General features: G+C 32.6%; 1 protein-coding gene across 1 annotated transcript; it reads right to left on the minus strand.

Annotated features, from left to right (window-relative positions):
• Positions 1–6,855: 6,855 nt before the first annotated feature.
• Positions 6,856–18,693, minus strand: LOC134716772 (peroxidase-like protein 3). Its single transcript, XM_063579780.1, has 9 exons — positions 18,540–18,693; positions 17,233–17,415; positions 16,398–16,437; positions 15,840–15,973; positions 14,960–15,064; positions 14,075–14,170; positions 9,873–10,581; positions 8,934–9,212; positions 6,856–7,385 (listed from the first exon to the last, which is right to left on the minus strand). Exons 2-9 carry the CDS (start codon positions 17,288–17,290, stop codon positions 7,133–7,135), a joined length of 1,674 nt encoding a protein of 557 aa, XP_063435850.1. The 5' UTR covers positions 17,291–17,415; positions 18,540–18,693; the 3' UTR covers positions 6,856–7,132.
• Positions 18,694–19,847: the final 1,154 nt, after the last annotated feature.

Below are 19,847 nucleotides of genomic sequence, written 5' to 3' on the forward strand. Positions count from 1 at the left end.
CATGCTCTAAAACCAAAATTATATGATAACAAGCCTTAATACTCTTGAATTCAGACAATTTCCTTTAACGAATACAATCATTTTTGAATGATTTTTATCCATCTTTTCAAATGAAAGAAGTCAATCATAATTAATAAAATAGTACATCTAAATTGAAAAAGCAATATTCATATCCAAAATAAACCAATTGACGCCTACTCTCAAGTGTATAGCGTATACGACAGTTTGATACATTACACTTACCTCGAAAATTAGTGTCATCTACCAAAGCGGTATATTTAAATTTTAATCATAGCCAATCGTGATATTCATATTGGTTTTCAAGCCAAACAAGCTCACAGCAAGGTTTTCATACTGATCTTCAATGTTAACTTCAACACCAGCATTATACGAATAAACTCATAATTGAAATCTCATATTTGCGCCAGATGCGCTTTTCATCAGTAACGCTCCAATAAAATTATGATAAGAAGGTCATCTACAGTAAGAAGATAAAGTGAATTGAGGACTAAAAGTTCCTAAAAGTTTTGCCAAATACAGGTAATGTAATCTCTGGGACAAGAACACAGAATCACGATAGGCAGAAAAAAATTGTCAGAATGTGTACCCCAACTATTATCTAGATATAAACCAGGTTTGGGGAATAGTTGTTCGATCACAATCATGCTTTATCTTACCACACTATTCACTTGCCTGTCCTAAGTTACAAGCTTGTACTTCAGTTGTCATCGTTGATTTGTGCCTGCCATATTTGAATTTCGTAAAATTAAGTACCAAGTCAGGAGTATGGAAGTTGTTATCAAGTAGTTCGTTTCTCCGTATCTTGGCGTTTGAGAGGTTTAGCTAGCCATAAAACCAGGTTCGACCCACCGTGTTTTCTTGAAATGTTCTGTACCAAGTCAGGAATATGACGGTTGCTTTCAAATTGTTCGTTTCTATATATGTAAGCGTTTGTTTTTTGTTGCACTCTTGTTCATTTTCTCTTCTTATTGTAATTACCTCGATTTTAGTTTGTAATCTGGATTTGTTTTCTTTCAATCGATTTATGACAACAGTATACTACTGTTACATTTACTAGTATATGTCTCATTACTGTTATATAAAATCTCTTTACTTATATACATGTATCTAATCATACAAACTCATCTTATAATGCAGTTCATTTCAATATAGAATACTACCTATTCACCTGTATATAGAATGTATGTACTACAATCATTACGAATATTAAGGTTGTAAAGAATGTTACTATAATTTAGAGGAATTTAGCCTCCGACGTGTAATAAAACATGCAAAACAGGTCGTCCGTTGGTCGGTGTGGGAAGTAAACCAGCTTTCTCAATTCAGAATGGGGACTTTAAATTTGATGCATTGTGTAGAGAGTATATAACTCTCTTTTGACAATAATTACACGTGCACCAACTTGTAAGAGGTCCGTGTGTGGAATTTCGCAAGGCATCAATTATCTCTCCTTTCTAGTATAGCCTCATTTTCAATTGGCAATAAATTACTTTAAAACTTTTACTAACGTTCGTCCCAGACGACAATTATTACAGTACATAACATAATGAATTGATTGTTGATTTGTTTTCATCCTGAATATGCATGATGCATATTCAGGATGAGAACAAATCCGCATGAAATGTTTACCGCTGTTTTGTTGAGCAACCAACAAGTTTTACATCAATCCTTTGTTGTAACACTCCTATGTGTCTGAAACTTAATAATTATAATTTTCCGCGTTTCGCAGTATAGAGGAAAATTATTGTACTAACGTTCCGTCTGATTAATCATGTGATTATCACATGTTTACATGTACATGTAATAAATGAGCGGGAAATAATCCCGTGGAGTAATCACTCTCTACCCAACACTGATACAGTCAAGATGGACACCGATATGTTGAGCAGCCCTTTAAGAAATTCCATTTCGAGAGAAGTTTCCAATGCCATATCAACATCTCAACAGGATTTATTGAACAGTATAAACGGTATAATGGACAGTAAACTGACAAATTTGCAGACCACCTTACAAGAAAGTCAACAAGAAATTTCGCAGACTCAAATGGCCTAGATGGAGGAAACTCTGACCGATAACTATACTTTTCAGAGGAAGGGCAACGAAAACCAATTCAAGTATGGTGTGAAGGTTCTAACAAAGCTGAAAGAGGCGAAGTCAAGCTTAGAAGTTCATGATTTGACCAGAGCGACCGTACAGAACGCTAAATCCAGGATTTCAGAAGGTATTGACATTGTGCAAGAGAGACAAAAGTTAATTAAACTTGCAGATTCTTCTCAACTCGGTTGGAAAGTGGTTAATGAGTATGTTGCCAACCCAATAGCAGAAGACTCCGAAGATGAGAGAAAAATGTTAAGAGCTCAGTCTAGAGCAGAGCGCAAGAGTAAAGCAGAGAAAACCAAGAAAAGCATCAAACCCAGACAAGTTCCTTATGCCAGGATTGCAGATAAAGATGATTCTTTCAAGCCTGGAAAGTGTTTCAATTGTGGAAAAAGGGGGCACTGGGCAGATAATTGTCCTGATAGAAAACAAAATATAAGTAATTCTTTATATTTATCAAACTTAGATAGTTCAAGCTTATTTTGTAGATGATAATTTTTATTGCAATAATTCCAAAATAAGAAACGCCAATGAGAAGGTTTCAATAACAATTGATTGTTTACAAAAAGTTGATCTTGTTACTTATGTGGAAAAACCGGTTAGTCCAGTAGGTAGATTGAAAAATGCTATCGATGAATGGAGATTAATCACAGGTAATACACATATAATTGATGTTATACAAAACGGGTATAAGATACCTTTCAAAACAGACCCAGATCATAAAATTATTAGAAATAACAGATCATCTCTTGATAACGCAAGTTTTGTTAAGTCAGAAATTGAAACTTTGCTGTCAAAAGGTTGTATATCAGAAGTGAATGAGATACCTTGTGTAGTTAATCCTTTGACCGTTGCTTTTAATAAATCGAGCAAACCCAGGTTGGTATTGGATTGTAGACACATCAATCCTCATTTATTTAAATTTAGATTTAAATATGAAGACACAAAGTTAGCAAGGGAAATTTTCAACCAACATGATTTTCTATATGGCTATGATTTAAAAAGTGCTTATCACTATATTGAGATTGTTGAATTGCACAGAGAATATTTAGGTTTTGCATGGGAGATAGATGGTGCAAACAGATATTTCGTTTTTAATGTCTTGCCATTTGGATTGGCTACTGCTGGTTACATATTTACCAAAGTTCTCAGAGAAGTTGTAAAGAATTTCAGATCTACAGGCAAACAAATTATTATGTTTTTAGATGATGGTTTGGGAGGTGGTAAAGATTTTGAATCTTGTCAAAAAAGTAGTCAGTTTGTAAAATTTCACCTTCAAAAGCTAGGTTTTCTAATTGCACATGAAAAATGTGTTTGGGATCCATGCCAAAAATTGAAATGGTTAGGTTTCATTTGGAATACTGAAACTGGTAGAATATTCGTCAGTCCTAAGAGAATAGATAAAGCAGAGCAAACTGTTAACTATATACTTTCCGAGATTGGGAGAGGTAAAGTTTTGTTAAAGCTCGAATTTTAGCGGGCATAGTCGGTCAACTCATATCAATGCAAATAGTATTTGGTGATCTCGTGAGATTGAGAACAAGATTTTTATATGCTTGTGTTAACGGTAGAGCAAGCTGGGAGGCATCTGTAAAAATTACATCAGAAGCTATTGATGAGTTAGAATTTTGGAGAGTTTCTTGCAGAGCAAGGAATAGTAAAGGTGTGAATATAAGCACAGTTAATTTTCACGACAATTTTGATGTCGATTTGTTTTGTGATGCCTCAGATGTAGGCTTTGGTGGTTTTTGTTCCACTTATGATCGTACCGAAGGATTCGGTAACTGGGTAGGTAATGAACCTTTTGAGAGTTCAACTTGGCGTGAACTTGAATGCGTCAAGAGAGTTTTGTATACTCAAGATTCGTTGTTGGAGAACAAATTAGTTCGAGTCAACAGTGACAATCAAAATGTCGCACGTATTTTGACGGTGGGGAGCAGAAATTTGTCACTACAAAAAACTGCGATTAATATTTTAGAATCTTGTGAACAGAAAATCATTAATATTCAGACTCGCTGGGTCCCTCGGGCTCAGAATGTGTATGCAGATCAACTTAGTCGTTATACAGATCACGATGACTGGTCTTTAAACGATGAAACATTCAGTTTCTTAAACTATATTTGGGGTCCGTGTAGCATAGGCCGATTTGCCACTCATTACAATACACATTGTTCGCGTTTCAATTCAGTTATATGGTGCCCAGGAACTGAAGCAGTTGACAGTTTTAGTCAATATTGGGGAAATGACAACAATTGGTTGGTACCTCCACCTTCTTTGATTGCAAAAACAGTAAACAAAATGTGCAATGAGCGTGCTAATGGTATTTTGGTTATACCAGAATGGAAATCGGCGGCATTTTTGCCTTTACTTTGTGCACAAGAAATTTTTAAGAGTTTTGTGTCAGACGCTATTTATCTTACAAATGACAAAGTTATAGTGAAGGGTGCCGGTAAAAACGGCATTTTCGGGAAATGGCCACTTAAATTTAGGTTGATAGCTTTAAATATTATGTTCTAATGATCCATATTTGCGATTTTCAGGCTTAGGACTGAGGCAACATGTTGTGGAGATTGTAGAGAAGAGTACTGTAGGATGTTCGGTTGAACTTGGAAAATTAGCAGAAAAGATGTCGGTTTATCTTATCCAATCTAAAAGTGACAATACTACAAAAAAGTACTTTGCTAGTTATAATCGTTGGAGATCTTTTGCTCAAGGATATGGTTTTAACGAATTACCAGCAGATCCGATTCATGTTTCATTGTTTTTAACTTTATTGATTGACAAGAAGTCATCACCTTGTACTTTAGATTCGATAATTTATGCTTTAAAGTGGGTACATGAGCTTTATGGTTACGTTGATCCTACAAATAACGCTTACATTCATTCGTTAGCTCAATCATGTAAAAGATTAAATGGAAAACCAGTCGTAAAGAAGGACCCTGTTACCTCGGATATAATACTTGAACTCTGTAAAATTAATGAATTTGAAAATGACTTGCTTATTGTTAGAGATTTGACTATGATTTTGATAGGCTATGCTGGATTTTTGCGCTTTGACGAATTAAGTTCTATTACATGTAGGGATGTTAAGATTTTTGATGATCATATTTCTATTTTTCTGCCCCGGTCCAAGACCGATCAATACAGACAAGGTAACGAGATACTTATTTCTAGTGGTAACACTTTGGCATGTCCAGTTGTTATGTATAAGCGATACATTTCACTTGCTAGTTTGGATGTTAATTCGGATTATTTTATATTTCGACCGATTTTTAGGTCTAAGGCGTTAGCTAAGTTGATATATAAGAATAAGAAGTTAAGCTATACAGCCACAAAAGAGAATATTGTACGTAGATTAAAGACTGTAGCTCCTGACTTGAACCTAGGTTTGCATTCTTTACGTTCTGGTGGTGCTTCTGCAGCAGCCAGGTCAGAAGTAAATGAGAGATGTATTAAACGTCATGGAAGGTGGAAATCAGATATTAGCAAAGATGGTTACATTGCTGATTCCTTAGATATGAGATTATCAGTATCTAGAAAACTTGGTTTATAATTTGGGCTCTTTTCATCCCTTTCTTTGTGATCTCTAGATTACGTTGGGCAGTCGGCAAATATATATTTGGTTATTGTATTAATATTATGTATTATAGTGAGATTTATGGTATAAATTGCAATGAGATTACATCAGTAAAGTGTGTACTGAATATTAAGGACTTGAAAAAAACATCAAGAATAAAGACAAATAGTCCACATAACACTACAAAGAAAACATAAGATTGAACAACATAAATTAAACCAGAAAAGGACTTGCACTCGGTTGTTTTGAGGGAACTATTAGACGTTCTTTTATCTTACAATATATACTGACTGTACAACGTAACAATGAAAGTCAATGTATAATTATCACTATCATGTTTTATCGAAAGTAACATAACACATTACAGTTTTGATAACTGATACAGTTGATTTTATTTTTAACTCGCTGGTTAAGTAATATTCATAAAAAGAAACCTAATATACTGTTACATAAAAGCTACAGAAGAATTGATATAAAATTACTAAGCATTCGAAAAGAAAAAAAATTAATGTCCCTCTGGTATCTTTCGTCCCTCTTTTGACACAACACATGTTACATCAATAAGTATATTTAGCACTATTGGATAAGGTTAATTCTTTAAAAACAATTTGACTTATAACAAATTCTGAAACATTAAGACTGACGTAATTACTCAAATTAATTAAGTATCATTCTTTAAATCCAGCAACGGAACATCTTTTCACTCAAAAAGTTACTATTCATAGTTAAACATTTTTTTTAGGGTTTCTGTCATATCTTTCTGTCTGTTTCAAAAAAACCGGTCAAGTCACAATACTTTATCAAATAAAGCTAACAAGAAAATATACTCATCATAAATACTAGGATTGAAATATTGTATGTTTGCATGACGCGGGTTTCGTCTAAAAAAGACATCAGTGACGCTCGAACAAAGAGAAGTTGAAAAGGCCAAATAAAGTACGAAATTAAGAGCAATGAGGACCAAAATATGTTTAATGTTTTGCTTAATACATGTAAGGTAATCTATTCCTGTGGTAGAAAAGCCTAAGTATTTAAATGCTGTTCAGTTTTGTAAACTTATTTTACAAATTTATAAATATGACCATATCATCGATATTTCATGTCAACACAGTAGAGCTGACTTCGGGGCTTGTGATTCCCTCGGGGAATAAAATTTCCAAACAACACGTGTTCCTAAACTAGAGTTTGTCAGTTACGTTCTTGACTTAACGATTGAAAAGTAAACAGAACAGATACAATTGGTAATGTAGGTACCATAATGGCTTAAGCATACTTGCATACTTTCAAAGCTTCACGTCCACAAACTGTGACGTTTAAGCATTACTAATCGAAATTATAAAAATTATAGTGATTAAAATTAACAAATGGTCAACTGTTTAACTTTACTATACATTTTTTAAAAGTTAATCTGTTTCTGCTGTTTACATGATGAAAACTCTAATGGCCATCGTGATGACCACCACCGTAGTGACAACATCCCCCATGTCCGCCGCCATAATGACACGCGTTTTTGTATCTAAAGTCGTATCCTTCACATGGTTTCCCGCATTCATTGGGTGACGGATTATCACATGATCGGTATTGTTGTCTGGTACAACAGTTACTACAACAGCTGTCCTTCCAATCGCTCCATCCACCATTCTTAGGGAAACAGATATCTGGAAGATCCGAGCAATTCACTAAAGGATTACTGAAAATATCAAATAAATGTCATTGATTTAGAAATAAAGACATTACAATAAAATTCATTTAATGCGACTCGGTTCTTATCCATCCGTCATTTTGTTATTCATAGCGCTATGGTATATTTTTTTTTGTATTTTTGCCTACGGTTTTTTGTTGTTGACATATTTGTTTGGTGATTGAGATAATAACGTGTTGACTACTATTCCTTTAAAAAAAAACATGTTTACCTATTGTATTTGTTTGTTTTGTTCACACATTGTTGTCACTATAATGAAATATTATGCAACTGTAATACATGTGAGAGATTTAGCTAGTTATACAACCAGGTTTTATCCACCAATTTGTACATAAGAAAATGTCTGTACCAAGTCAGCAATATAACAGCTGTTTTACCAGTCGTTTGAGTTTTTTATTTTGCCATTTGTTTATGGACTTTCCATTTAAATTCTGTATTTTCGTTATTTTACTCTTTGCTTTACTATATGCATATAATCCCATATCTGGAGCCCTAGTTTAAAAGAATGACTCAGACTTGTAAAAGTAAACTGTACAATTTCTTATACAGAAAACAAGAAAAAAAATCATTGTTTAAGGAGACTCTCTGGTCTAAATCATTTTTTTTTAAATAAATGTTTCGCTTTTTTTCTCTTTAAATAAACTGTGTTTTCTATGTTGTGATGTTATGCTATTGTTTCAGAAAAAGAGAGAAGGTTTGGTACCATTAAAACGTTTAATCCCGCTGCAAATGTTTGCACCTGTCCTAAGTCAGGAATCTGGTGTACAATAGTTGTCGTTGGTTTATGTAATTTATACATGTTTCTCGTTTCTCGTTTTTTTATATAGATGAGACCGTTGGTTTTCCCGTTTGAATGGTTTGACACCAGTAATTTTGTTGTCCTTTATAGCTTGTTGTTCGGTGTGTGCCAAGGCTCCGGGTTGAAGGCCGTACATTGACCTAAAATGGTTTACTTTTTTTAAATGGTTATTTGATGGAGAGTTGTTTCATTGGCACTCGCACAACATCTTCCTATATCTATTTATCCTATACTTTAAAAAATGTGGGGTCGCCGTTCATTTAAGCTCACAATCTACTTTTGAAAGAACCATGCATTTCTGTTCAGGTACTTTTTTCTGTTGAACTAATAGAAGTAAAAAAGGTTAAATCAAAATAAAAAAAAAGAACTTTATTAAGAAATCGCTTACATTCTACAATTGTTTAGTTAAAGTACAGTTCATTTAAAAAATAAATAAATATAGTTCCCTTATTAGTAAAAAAAAAATGTTATTTAAATTTTTATGCCAAAAAATGGCATTTGTTTACCCAAGGGAGACAATTTGGAACTTTTAAAATGCAAAAGTGTTATAAATAAAATGTGCAATTAAAAAACAATTGTTTCTCCTCTAATACTCAGAAACGAGACCAATATCACTCAACTGTACTGGTCGTATCTTGGTTTTGTTTGTTAACCTGTTTGTTTGTTTAGTTTTGTCTTTGATTTGGGTGGGAGTCTTCTACGCAATTTGTAAACACTAACACTTTAGACTAACTAACCTTTCTGAAGGTTCTAAAAATACATCTCGTGGTATCTGTTCAATATTTGTATTTTCACATATTATCTTTGCCATTGATATTGGACGGAAACCTCCAAGTTCTTGTGGTGTAAATGGATGTGGATTTAGGGGAGTATTTCCCTCATAGAAGAATCTATCGCCATATTTTAGGGCTCTGAACTGTAAAGCTAGAATACATGTAAATGTTGGTCCTAATCTGCTGCCTGGTAAAGGTTCTTCTGATATACCTCCAGGAAACAATTCTATATCACAAGTGTACCTATAAGATGAGGTCATATATATATGTATATGCATATGTTGGTTGCTCATTGTTAACAACAAAGAGACGATATGGTATCAACGAAAAAGTGACGAACAAAACAATATAAACCACCGCTTTCACTAAGACCGCATGATATTTAATCAAAGGAAAATGAAATGGCTTCGTAGAAAAGCTTGCATGAAGAAGCTCAAAGGTGAAAAGTATTTTGAATAAAATGACTGTAAAATTACCAATCAATTTGGTATGATCATCAAACTCCAAAGCCAAGTTTGCAGTTATTTGATTGGAGTGAAACTTACGTATAATGTTTTAGTATCTTATAAAACTTTGTTACTCTATCAGGCAAAACTGATATTTAAAAAATTTGTCTAATTTTCAGGTCCTCTTTCATATATATATCTTGAACTATTTAGGTCATTTTACTTTCATGGATTTCAAATATTCGGCTTTAAACGTTCCTGGTGAAGGTAAATCGATCTTGACGCATGAGAGTTATAACTTTTTTGCTTTCATTTTATAAAACTTATTGTACAAGTTTGTGTGTGTTCGACATATTTTTTTTCTATTTAAATACAAAACTTTACAATTGATACCCTTATAAGGCCTGTTTTTTTTTAGTTTTCATACTTTTAACTACACATGTATTGGGTTACTTACGTATAAGCTCTGCCCAGCTTTGCCGCGGCTGCCGCACTGTGATAAATAAGACCCCCTTCTACACCAGCGTTAAAATTCTCATTTTGAACTGTTTTATTTGTGCACCAATGTAGCCACGTTGTATATGACGGAAGTCCATGATCTCGACCTCGCTGAATGTTGAAAGCTGCCAAATCTCCGCCATTTCCTGCCATAGTTTCAAACAGTTTCCAAGTGATTTCTCTCGTCATCTTCTCGTCTATGGTTTGTGCTTTGGTTTCATACATTCCTCGTGTACAACGTTCTATACCACTCGGTTCGTATAATAAATCAGGTTTGTTCAAATGCACGTGAAGATCAAAAGAGCTGCTGGGAAAGTCAAACTTATCCTTTATTAAACTATGTCCCATTCTGTATGCTGCCGATGAAAATGAATTCCTGATCATTGGCCGCACACTTGGGTCATAGTCAATGAAATGTCCATCCAATAATGGTACCAAACCAAATTGTTCACGGATTTCTATGCTTAATAGTTTGGGTAAAAACTCATTATAGGTAATATGTTGAATTTCAGCCGCAACGTAGCGTCTAGTTTCCTCGAAAATTTGTTGTCCAGTCCAGTTATAACATTCGGGACTATTTTTGAAATGCTGGGCAATTCGGTTGTGCTCTCTTACCCAGATAGTGTGAAGGGAACTGAGGGCAGGTTGTGTATTGGCCCTTACATCACCTGTGTCGTAGAGAAAACATATTTCAAAAAGCTACAGGAAAAAGTATTTTGTTTTTTCAATATGATTGTTTTCTGGTACGCGATCACATTCAATGCTCTTGAAAATAACTACAAATATTTAACAACAACTTCAATTAAGAATTGATAACCTTAGATCAGAAAATAAAGTAAAAGCTACCTTTGCATTATATATTTTATTCAATAAATTCAAATTTAAATTGCATGTAGAATGCCGAATGCAAAATTAAACTTGTAGTTTTATAAATATTTGTTTGTAGTGCCTTTGTGAATATGTTACCAAAGTTATTTCAACTGATCGGGCGGAGCTTATGTTTTAATTTGCGTAAGGACAGTCTATTTGAAGATGTGTATAGTAAGGATAATTGTCGTTATAATTAATATTGAATTCTAATCACCTGTCAGTGTCAACAAACGCATATACAAAAGAACTGAGTGTATGATATGGGACGAATAACTGAACACTTCATTGATGAGTTTATCCCAAAACTCCTTTATATAGATTGACTTGTTTTAAATAAACTAACTTCTTAAACCCCGTCAAGTGAAATAAATCTAGTAATAGAGGTCGGTCATTTAGAGACGTATCAATCGTATCATATACGTTGACGTATCCGCATCTGCAGATATACCAAAACACAGTATATGATCCCCAGCTTTAATTTTGTGTACTTTCAATAATGCAAATGGACAACTGATTAACTTCTAATGCAGAAATGTACAAGACAATAAGGAAATATTGAGTTTTTGTGGAATATGAAACCCTACTTTTAAAGATATTCCAGATAGTTGGAACAGTTTACAGGCATGATAGGAGTGAATACGGTAAAATCGTTTGTTTGTGTATGAACTTGTGCTCACGTAGCATTGAAAAAATTGAAATGGTTAATTGTTGATTAACAAATAGAGTGATACTCAGTACTTTCTATTACCTTTTATGATAAATCGCAAATGAACACTATTCAAAGTTACATGTTTTTTTTTACAAAACACCACTATCACATTTAAGAAGAGATTTCAAATTTATTTTTTTAAATGAAGTACGGTCTAATTAATAAGCTCGGGATCACATAATATTTTTTGACATATCTGCAGATGCGGATACGTCAACGTATACGATACGCGGTTGATACGTTTGTAAATGACCGACCTCTATTAGAGGTCGGTCATTTACAGACGTATCAACCGTATCATAAACGTTGACGTATCCGCATCTGCAGATATACCAAAAAGAGCATGTGGTCCCGAAAGATTAATTTTATGTACTTTCAGTAATGCAAATGGGCGACTGATTAATTTCTAATACAGAAATTTACAAAACCATAAGGAAATTTCGAGTTTTTGTGGAATATATGTAACCCGACTTTTAAAGATATTCCGGATAGTTGGACCAGTTTAAAGACATCATAGGAGTGAATACGGTAAAGTCGTTTGTTTCACGGTGTATGAACTTGTGCTCACGTAGAACCAAATTGTTATTTGACAAATAGAGTGATACTCAGTACTGTTTTATTACATGTACATTCATTTATATGACATCTGAAGACAACTCGTGTTTCTATTACCTCTTATGATACCATCGCAAATGAACAATATTCAAAGTTCCCTACATGTATAAAAAAAAAAGTGCAATTGATTTTTTTGTATTTATTCCTGTAAGATCTTGAAATATTTTTTAAGTAGATTATTAAAGGATTGTGTACGATATTCGTGTACCTGCCCTACATTGGCCCCTTTCTAACGACATGTAAAAGTTGTTGATAGAACTCCTTTTTTTTTTTTTTTTAGAAAACACAACTTTCATAAATATTGAAAGTGTATGTTTGATTGTTTCGAAGGGATTCCAATTAGATTTTGTAAAATGAAGCATGATCTTATCAATAAGCTCGGGATCACATAATATTTTTCGATATATCTGCGGATGCGGATGCGTCAACGTATACGATACGGTTGATACGTTTGTAAATAACCGACCTCTAGTACAGAGCGTTGATTACAAATATTGAATCTTATAACTGAATTTCAATTTCCCTTTCGATGGACTTCTTTTCATATACTGAAAATGAAACATAGAAAATACATGAAAACAAATAAGACCTTAATCCCTTATCAACCGACAGCCGCTGAACTATTACACCTTAGAACAAATTCAATAAGAATCGACCGTAGTTAAACACGTTTGTTAGCGCTCAATCCTACCACAACATTGCGAAGTAGTGAAATACAAACTGTAAAAGCAGATTTGCATTCTCTCCATTAATCAAGTTGTCAGAAGGCACCAAAAAAAAATCAAAAACGCAAAGTACCGATCAATGTGTATTTGTAGTTGCTGAAAGCTGTAGTTTAAACTAACATTTCACTTAAAGACAAAACATCCTAAACTAAATAATTAATGAGTACACATCCAACGGAATTACGTTTAATGAAGTATTATAGTAGTCAGCGAAAATTAACTGTGCTTGAGCTTTTGATTTTGCCATTTGATTAGGTCTTTCATTTTTGAATATTCCTCGAAGTTCGGTATTGGTACCTTAAATGACATTGTGCAAAACCAGATTATCAGCACATAGTTTAGACAGGATTGATGAAAGGTTTTCATGATTAAAAAGTAAAATCACAAAAATACTGAACTCTGAGGAAAATTCAATTGGAAAGTTCATAATCACATGACAAAACACATCAAAAACGAATGGACAAAATGAACTGAATATGCACACCATAATAAGGGGGAAAGGAATATCACCAAAAAAAAAAAGTAAAAAAGGGAACAAAACAAAATACACTGCACAAACTCAAGCAACAACAACAAAAATATCAGATTATAGGATATCCTGAACTGGAGAGTAATATAATATTATACGTTGTGAAAACTGAATTATTTCAAAATAAAAAAGCTATAATTGAAAACACTGTTCGAAAGTTGAGATCGACAGTACATGGACGACTTATAACCTTATGTGAAAATCTTTGAACGCAAACATATACTATATAGACGTAATGTATTTCAAACTCATCCATTTGGTTTGGAAACATTCGAAAGACGAATAAAACAAAACAAAAAAACTTTGAGGCATATGTTCTAAAACAAATTCATATCCGTTTATACTTTTGAAAACAAACTTTAATTTTGACTATTCCTATTGAACACATTGTCGACTGACTGATATTGACCAGCATGCTCTTCCAAAAGAAATGATAGGGTTTGAACCAAATATTACAACTCCAGACCCTTCAATCGCGGACATATTGAAAACTTTCTATGCGTCTTAGGTGATCTCCAAAACTCATAAATATACTATACACACATTTTGAAATTCATTAAAACTATTGATTCCTGATAACAAAAGGCAATTGTTCATATACCTGTGTATCCTTCACAATTAAGTTGTATACCTGTGTTCCGACTTTTATGATCAGTTCTGATGTCCATTTGTTAATATACAATTGTATATTATGGTAATAAACTAACACGTACCTGCTCTAAAACATGTCTTATCTGCATCCGATGTACAACTAAGAGTATCTGAGTCATCAAGAGGCAGTCTATCATCAGTCGAAACCAACATCATTCCTGTTATCATAAAAATATTACATATAAAGTGTGCAAAGATATACCACAGACTTCATAGAGAAGGTCATTTCATGCGTATGTTAATTCTAAACAGCATTCTAAAAAAAACTTACGAAGACGCATGCCGATATAAATTTAATAATTCTATTACCAACAAATTCACTGGTAAACTTGATTGATTGATTGTTTTTGATGAAAAGAAAATATTTCATGCATATTGAGAACGAGAAAAAAAATACAGTTGATCCGGAAATTTTTTCTCTCTATCAACTGGGCTTAAGACGCGTGTGATATTATTTATAATCAATTTGAATCATATCGTTCCTGAGTGATTCTGATATAGAAATCATTGACGGAAAAGCATTTTTAATGTAAAAACTAAATATTATCCTTTGCTTTAAGGTTTATCACAGCAATATCGAATTGTTTAATTCATCATTAAAACCAGATTCACAATGAAGTTTGATAGACAGTTACTGAAAACGGAAAAGGTGTAATATAAAATATATTTATCGTGATTGAACGATGAAGTTATTTGTCTGTGTAAAGTCATTTTATTTTGATTCGAATGGATAACATTATTTTTGGAAATTTCTGTTTCTACTCTCCGTTTAATAGAAAAAAAAAGAAAAGAAGATGTGGTATGGTTGCCAATGATACAACTGTCCACAAGAGACCAAAATGACGCAGACATTAACAACTATAGGTCACCGTACGGCCTTAAGACGTTATTCAAACATGCTTTCTAAATTTTAGTGCGTATATGTATAACACTTAAATATACTTTACCATTATCAGTAGGGTCTTTCAATGCATCCAATTCTTTAATAGTAGAACCATAAACACTAGAACCATCAATGTAATGTGTAAGTTCATTAATCTGCTCCCGATAACCTGAAATATTCACATACCCAGGCGTTAAGTCTAGTACTGTTAGGTAGATCATTTTATATTATCTCTTTTTATTATTAAGTCTTCAATTACCAAGTATTGGCTGTATTGCTGTATGCTACGTTTTTTGTTAAACTTCATATTATTCACTCAGGTTCAGTCCAACTTAAGACAGTGAGTTTAATAAATTGGCAATTGGTGAAAATTTGAAATAACTGCATAACTGCAGAAAGTAACAATGGAATATAGCAAGGTTGATTCAATGTATTATTGTTGACAAATTGACAAAATGTTGGGTTGATTGTATTGATGACAGTTGTTGAAGCGTAGTGTCTATTACTGTTGCCTGTTTTCAAAAGTTGTTGCTCGTTAGAGAGTTTGATGTGTTGTTGTTGCCAGATTTTAAGAAAACTATTACTTTTGATCTATTCTGTGATAAAATTGACACTGGAAATAATGAATTTGTTAAAGTAGTTATCAAAGGTTCCAGGATTTTAATTTAGTGTGTCAGACGCGCGTTTCGTCTACATAAGACTCATCAGTGACGCTCATAACAAAAGTTATAAAGCCAAATCAGTACCAAGTTGAAGAGCATTTGGGATTAAAGAGGCAACATTCGGATCAAAAAGCCGACACCCTATTTACATTATAAGTTAGGTAATTATAATTTTCTAAAGAAAGAAAATTAAATTTTTCAAAAACAATACTGTTATATATAGATATTTTTATCTTCTCTTGGTTTAATTTGCATAATAATAATATTAATGAAAAAACTTACCTAAATTACAACCAATGTCACAAGCTGCTACAGATCTAACAAAATTCATGCATCTCCTATTAAGTCCTAGTATTTCCCGATGGTAAGGGTCGTGACCAGGTATAGTGAATGGAAAGCAATCTGAATTGATTGGTCTACAATGCATTATAGTTGTTTATAATTACTTTCAAGTTTATTTTGTACAATCTTAAAAAAAACTATTTCGTTTTCTTTCTTCAGAGGATTAACAGGTAAATTTACAGTATTGAAACGATAAAAGATTCGAAGAGGATAATATATAACCTGGACAACCATAAAAACGCCATATACATACGTATGTGTAATTCAAAATATATACGTACCTCAAAAATATATGCATATTTTTTTAAACCACTCCCTTAAACCCACGACTGATTCGCAAGTGTCTGCTTATTATAATGTAATATTATGTGATTTATGGAGGTATTGTTTTTATATTTTGTTTCTTAATTCAAAGACTGAATGAGATATAAGTATTTCTATATAAATTAAGCTTACCCATGTTTAACCTTTTGTCATAATGATTGCCTGAACACTTACCTACTAGGATTACAGCAGTCTAAATTAAAAGGATAGGCTCCTGTAATGAAAATAACAAGAAAATGTTATCAAAGCTTTCTTCACTATGTGTTATACCTTAATCATTTGAGTTTTTCCTTAATGCATAATATTATTTTATATCAAATTATCAGATAAATAGGCTATGATTAAATTATAAAATGAATAGGCTATAACAAAATTATAAAATGAATAGGCAAAAATAATTTCATAATCAGTTAGCTTTTCTATGAAAATAAATAAAGATGAATATTCAACGAGTCACCAAATAATACATTAATTCACATTAATAATTTAAGAATATATGTTTTCATTGTATTGTCAACGCCTTCAATCACGTTTCCTTCGACAGTATTAAGTAACATTCTAGTACCTTGAAAGTACATACGCGTAATATTTGATATGAATTCAGTTTACTTATAACGAAACCAATATGTAAACCACTAAATGCAATATTCAAAGATTGTATTACAGTGCCAGAAAGGCAACCTTTTAGAATAAGTTTTTAAAGGATTTAGAAGTGTAACCGGATCGTATCTAAATTTCTGGGCTCGGTTTAAAAAATCACCGTTTTTTATAGTTTGAAATGATTTTTCTATAAGTACACCTAAACTTGAAAACCAAGTTTTTGTATCCATGGAAGAATTAAGTAAAGGTTTTCAGTAAATTGGTGTAACGGAATCCCCCATGCAAGTTTATGAGTTATACACCAAAACGTCACTACAGAAACGATCATAGCGAGTTGTGATACATAAACACCGTGAGAAGAAATATTGAAAGACCATTACATACATTTTTCAAATCACAATGTTATTACCTTTGGCTAAAGCTGTTTTTGTTATATCATGATCAAGGAACTGTCCAAATGTCATCATATAGGAGCTAATGGCTGGATCAATATCGGCAAGTGTACTTGTGGTGTGAACAAAGTTACTGATCTCACGTGGACCCTCTAATGCTGTTCCGCTTACTTTGCTAAATATTCTAGGTGATTGTGATGCTTAAAAGGAAAATGAGCATGATGCATGTTTTTGAATTTGTCATATATTTTAAATGGTTTTTTTTTCTATACACGTCTAAATGTGTCAAAGTTGCTACGCAAACCAGAATTTAACGTCTTTACATCAAATGAATGGAAAACAGCTATTATATCCTGAATTGTTTCAGGCATTACTTTACCTAAAACAAAAATGGAATAATTATAGTTTTATAGCTAGCTAAACCTTTCACATGTATGTCAGTGAGTCGCCTAGAATTTCATTATATTGACAGCTATGTGTGAAAATTGTCACATGTCCCGGACAGGAGAAGATGTTAAATGCTGAATACAAAATAAAGTCACAGATCTAGTATACAAGACCTGATGAACTATACTGCAGTGTACATATTGACAAAATGTTTAATACTGCGCAGAACACCGTACCTTTTTAAAATTGTTGAAACTGTTTCTATTATTATGTCGTAAAAGAAATGTATATTTAAACAGATACAAGATATATTAAAATCAACAATTAATACATTTCATAGTTTAACAGATTCATTTGATGAAATTATAGCCTAGGGTTTATTATTTATGAGTAACTAGATAACATGCTCAGTGCATCTAGGATTTGTCTAACATGTATATTATTGCAAGGAAGGAAATTTTTTTAAACAGTTCAGTTATGGTGCTTCTTAAAATATTAGAAAGTCATTTTGACAAAAACCTTTGCACTTTTTATTTTTATTCAATTTAACTTTGTGTTTAGTTGTCAGACAAATGCATCAACATCACTCTTATTTAGCTTATGTATCAAAAGAAGTTTAAAATTAAAATAAGATGCTTTATTTCCACGAAAGTGAAATTTAAACGTTTAACGTTTCTTAAAAGATACCAAGTGATTCAAAGTATCATATTTTACGTCAATATGAGGTAAAATTTGTTGATTGAGTCTTGAATACCCGTACTGTTATTACATTTCTTATTTTCCGTATTTCTTATCTTCTCCTTTCCAGTAAATGTCACAATTTTAGCCAATTAAAATCATAGGCACATCGTGAGACAACAAATCAGAAGATTAGAATATCGTATGGAGCTTAAATCTTCCCATCGTGATGATGAAGGAAATCTAAGATATTATTTACCATCCTGATACTCTGCTTTTAAAAATCTATCAAATGGAGTAAATGATTTCCCCCAATACGGATGTTCCAGATTATTGCAGGATCCATCAATAGTCCGGTACTTTGCAGTTTCATTGCATACTGTAGTAGTGAAGGGACATGGAAGATCTAAGAGGCTAGCATCTGGGAGGTTTGAGATGAACTGGTCTATTTGTTCTCTGTCTGTTTCTGACCTACAATAAAGTTTATTGAAAAAAAACGAGAAAAAATGTATTTTCTCTTATAGAAAACTCACAAGCATGCTTGTTTACAGTTCTCTACTGGGCGATTTATTAGAAACATCTTTGCGTAAATCAATTAAACGAAATTAAAACAAATTTCAAAAATTGTATAGTTATTAGTCAAATCTATCAAATGAATTTGAATGGAAAAAGTTGCTGATATGAAATCATTTTGTTCAGTAGTACAAATAATGTACTAGTACTTGAGAAAAGTACTAATATAAAGAAATTTGATATTTTTCCAGCTGTCCACTTACGTAATGATTATAGGTATTTGTATGACCTTCAACAAATACAAAAAAAAGTCATACCGGTTGGTAAGCTATAAAAGATCACAATATGACATAATGTGAAACAATTCAAATGGAAATAAACTCACCATAGATACCAAGATTAGATTTTGTATTAATGCCAGACGCGCGTTTCGTCTACAAAAGACTCATCAAAAGACAAAAGACGCTCAAAGCAAAAAAAGTTAAAAAGGCCAAATTAAGTACGATGTTAAAGAGCATTGAGGACCGAAATTCCTAAAAAAAAAGTTTTGACAAGTACAACTAAGATAATCTGGAGAGGTTATCGCCCCTGTAATGGATGCGCCCATGATATTTTTATAAGAGTTAGTTTTTGAGGCATTTATACTGTTGAGAGGGGCAGAGACACATATGTATGTGTTAGATATGTTTATGTGCAGTTAATGCAGTGCGTGTAAAAACAATACAGTACAAAAAACGATATAATTTACGATTTTCAATGATATTCCCAATCGCTATGATGCCAATGTTACATGTACACTATCGTGACTATTGAAAGTGTTTTTGTAATTTACGCTTGACTTTTTTGACTACTTGATATGAATTATAGAATTCACATAACTTTGAGAAACGAACCATATATATCTAGACTAAACTCCGGTGTCGTACATAGATGAACAATACTGTATACATGTAGTAGCAACTGTTTACATGTAGTTTCAAGTGTGTGAAAATATTTGAAAGTAAGCAACCTAATATAGCATCTTTTCATACAATTTAAAGAATATCCAAATTAC

The sequence above is a fragment of the Mytilus trossulus genome, chromosome 4, assembly GCF_036588685.1.
Source record: "Mytilus trossulus isolate FHL-02 chromosome 4, PNRI_Mtr1.1.1.hap1, whole genome shotgun sequence".
NCBI classification, from domain to species: Eukaryota; Metazoa; Mollusca; class Bivalvia; order Mytilida; family Mytilidae; genus Mytilus; species Mytilus trossulus.

What these genes read in the sequence shown, in the direction of transcription:
- LOC134716772 (XM_063579780.1), bottom strand. Translation starts at nt 17,290, where the DNA reads ATGATGACATTTGGACAGTTCCTTGATCATGATATAACAAAAACAGCT. An exon ending in AAAAACAGCTTTAGCCAAAG is followed by an intron (nt 16,438 to 17,232) that starts GTAATAACATTG and finishes TTTTCATTACAG; the next exon opens with GAGCCTATCCTTTTAATTTA. An exon ending in AAGCTGGGCAGAGCTTATAC is followed by an intron (nt 9,213 to 9,872) that starts GTAAGTAACCCA and finishes CTCATCTTATAG; the next exon opens with GTACACTTGTGATATAGAAT.